Below are 1,378 nucleotides of genomic sequence, written 5' to 3' on the forward strand. Positions count from 1 at the left end.
GATAATCACGCCATCAATTCTATTGGTTGTGATGACGAAGACAAACATAGTAATCTGAATCCAAACATGAATTTCAATGAACATTTTGAGGAATTGTAAATGAAGAAGACGAGTGACCAAATTGAATTTATACCCTAATTCAAAGACCAACAAATTTTTATGCAATCTAAAACATACATGACAATTGTAATTTTTAATTATTATAGAATTGAAAGAACGAAGGAACAAATTAGTTGAGAAGTTGTCAATAAGTTGTGAGTACCATACTTTTAGTAACTATCGAGTTCAAGATACGACAAGAATACAATAACTACATATCAGATCGTGCAAATATAGCATGCACTATGCATAGCGTTCATGCTCTTGATTTGTTAAAGCAAACATGTTCTTTCATAATAATTTACATGATTTACTTTGATCACCTTTCAAAAAGAGAAGGGAAACTTTCTACAAGATCGGGGACTATCTTTGCAAATCCAAAAGTGTGAAATTTATAAAATTTAAAGTAATTACAAAAACAGCACAAAAATGGAAAAATCGAGAAATTCTTCCCTATAAATAAACCAAGAAATGCCGCTTCGGCTTCCCTGCGCCTAGCCCTATACTTCGGTTTTTTGTTTTTGTATTTGTAGCTATGGAGTTTTATACATTTTCTTAGTGTTTTAATTAATATAATGTTCTAATATTTTACCAAAAAAAATTAAAAATTGATCTATTCTGGGGTTAGGAGGTGTGGATCCGCGTCGATCATAATTATAACTAGGGTTTCCCACCTGTGTTCATTGCCGCCAATATATAGACATATTTGTCTATACATACAGCTTTGATGTATATCTGATCTGTAGAAATAGAAATTTCTTGTTCTGTACTATTTCATACTTCAAAAAGAATTGATCTGAAAAATCAGACAACTGCCCGTATTTTAGGTGTCAAGTGTCATTTATTTTTGGGTGCTTGATTTTGGGGATCGGCGATCAGGGTTCTTTGATTCTTGATTTTGATAATTTTTGCGTTCATTGTATAAAAAGTAATTGCCTTTTTTTATTAGTCTGGGTTTGGAAATTTTTTTATTAGTCTAGGTTTGGAAACGGTGAGGAATGGATAAGAAGAAGGTTGTTGTGCCGCTAGTTTGCCATGGGCATTCTCGGCCGGTTGTTGATTTGTTCTACAGCCCGATCACTCCTGATGGATTTTTCCTTGTCAGTGCTAGCAAAGGTTTTTTTTTTTTAATTTTTAATTTTTTTAATTTTTAATTTTTAATTTTTTTTTTTTGTTTTTGGGCGTCGATATGTGATGTATATTATTTTATGGGTTTTATATGTATTTTCTTGGCAACTTCAACTGATGTTTATGATTGAGTACTGTTTTAAGGATTTTT

The 1,378-nt window shown here is 31.6% G+C and overlaps 1 protein-coding gene across 1 annotated transcript in view; it reads left to right on the forward strand.

Moving 5' to 3' along the window:
* The first annotated feature begins 539 nt into the window (after window positions 1–539).
* The window catches only part of LOC111366678 (serine-threonine kinase receptor-associated protein-like), a 9,586-nt gene continuing 8,747 nt past the window's right edge, over window positions 540–1,378 (forward strand). The window contains exon 1 of the mRNA XM_022987384.1: window positions 540–1,215. Within this exon, the coding sequence (XP_022843152.1) occupies window positions 1,098–1,215 (118 nt within the window). The 5' untranslated portion in view covers window positions 540–1,097. The remainder of the gene's footprint in view (window positions 1,216–1,378) is intronic.

This window comes from Olea europaea, chromosome 18, assembly GCF_002742605.1.
Source record: "Olea europaea var. sylvestris chromosome 18, O_europaea_v1, whole genome shotgun sequence".
In the NCBI taxonomy this organism is placed as follows: Eukaryota; Viridiplantae; Streptophyta; class Magnoliopsida; order Lamiales; family Oleaceae; genus Olea; species Olea europaea.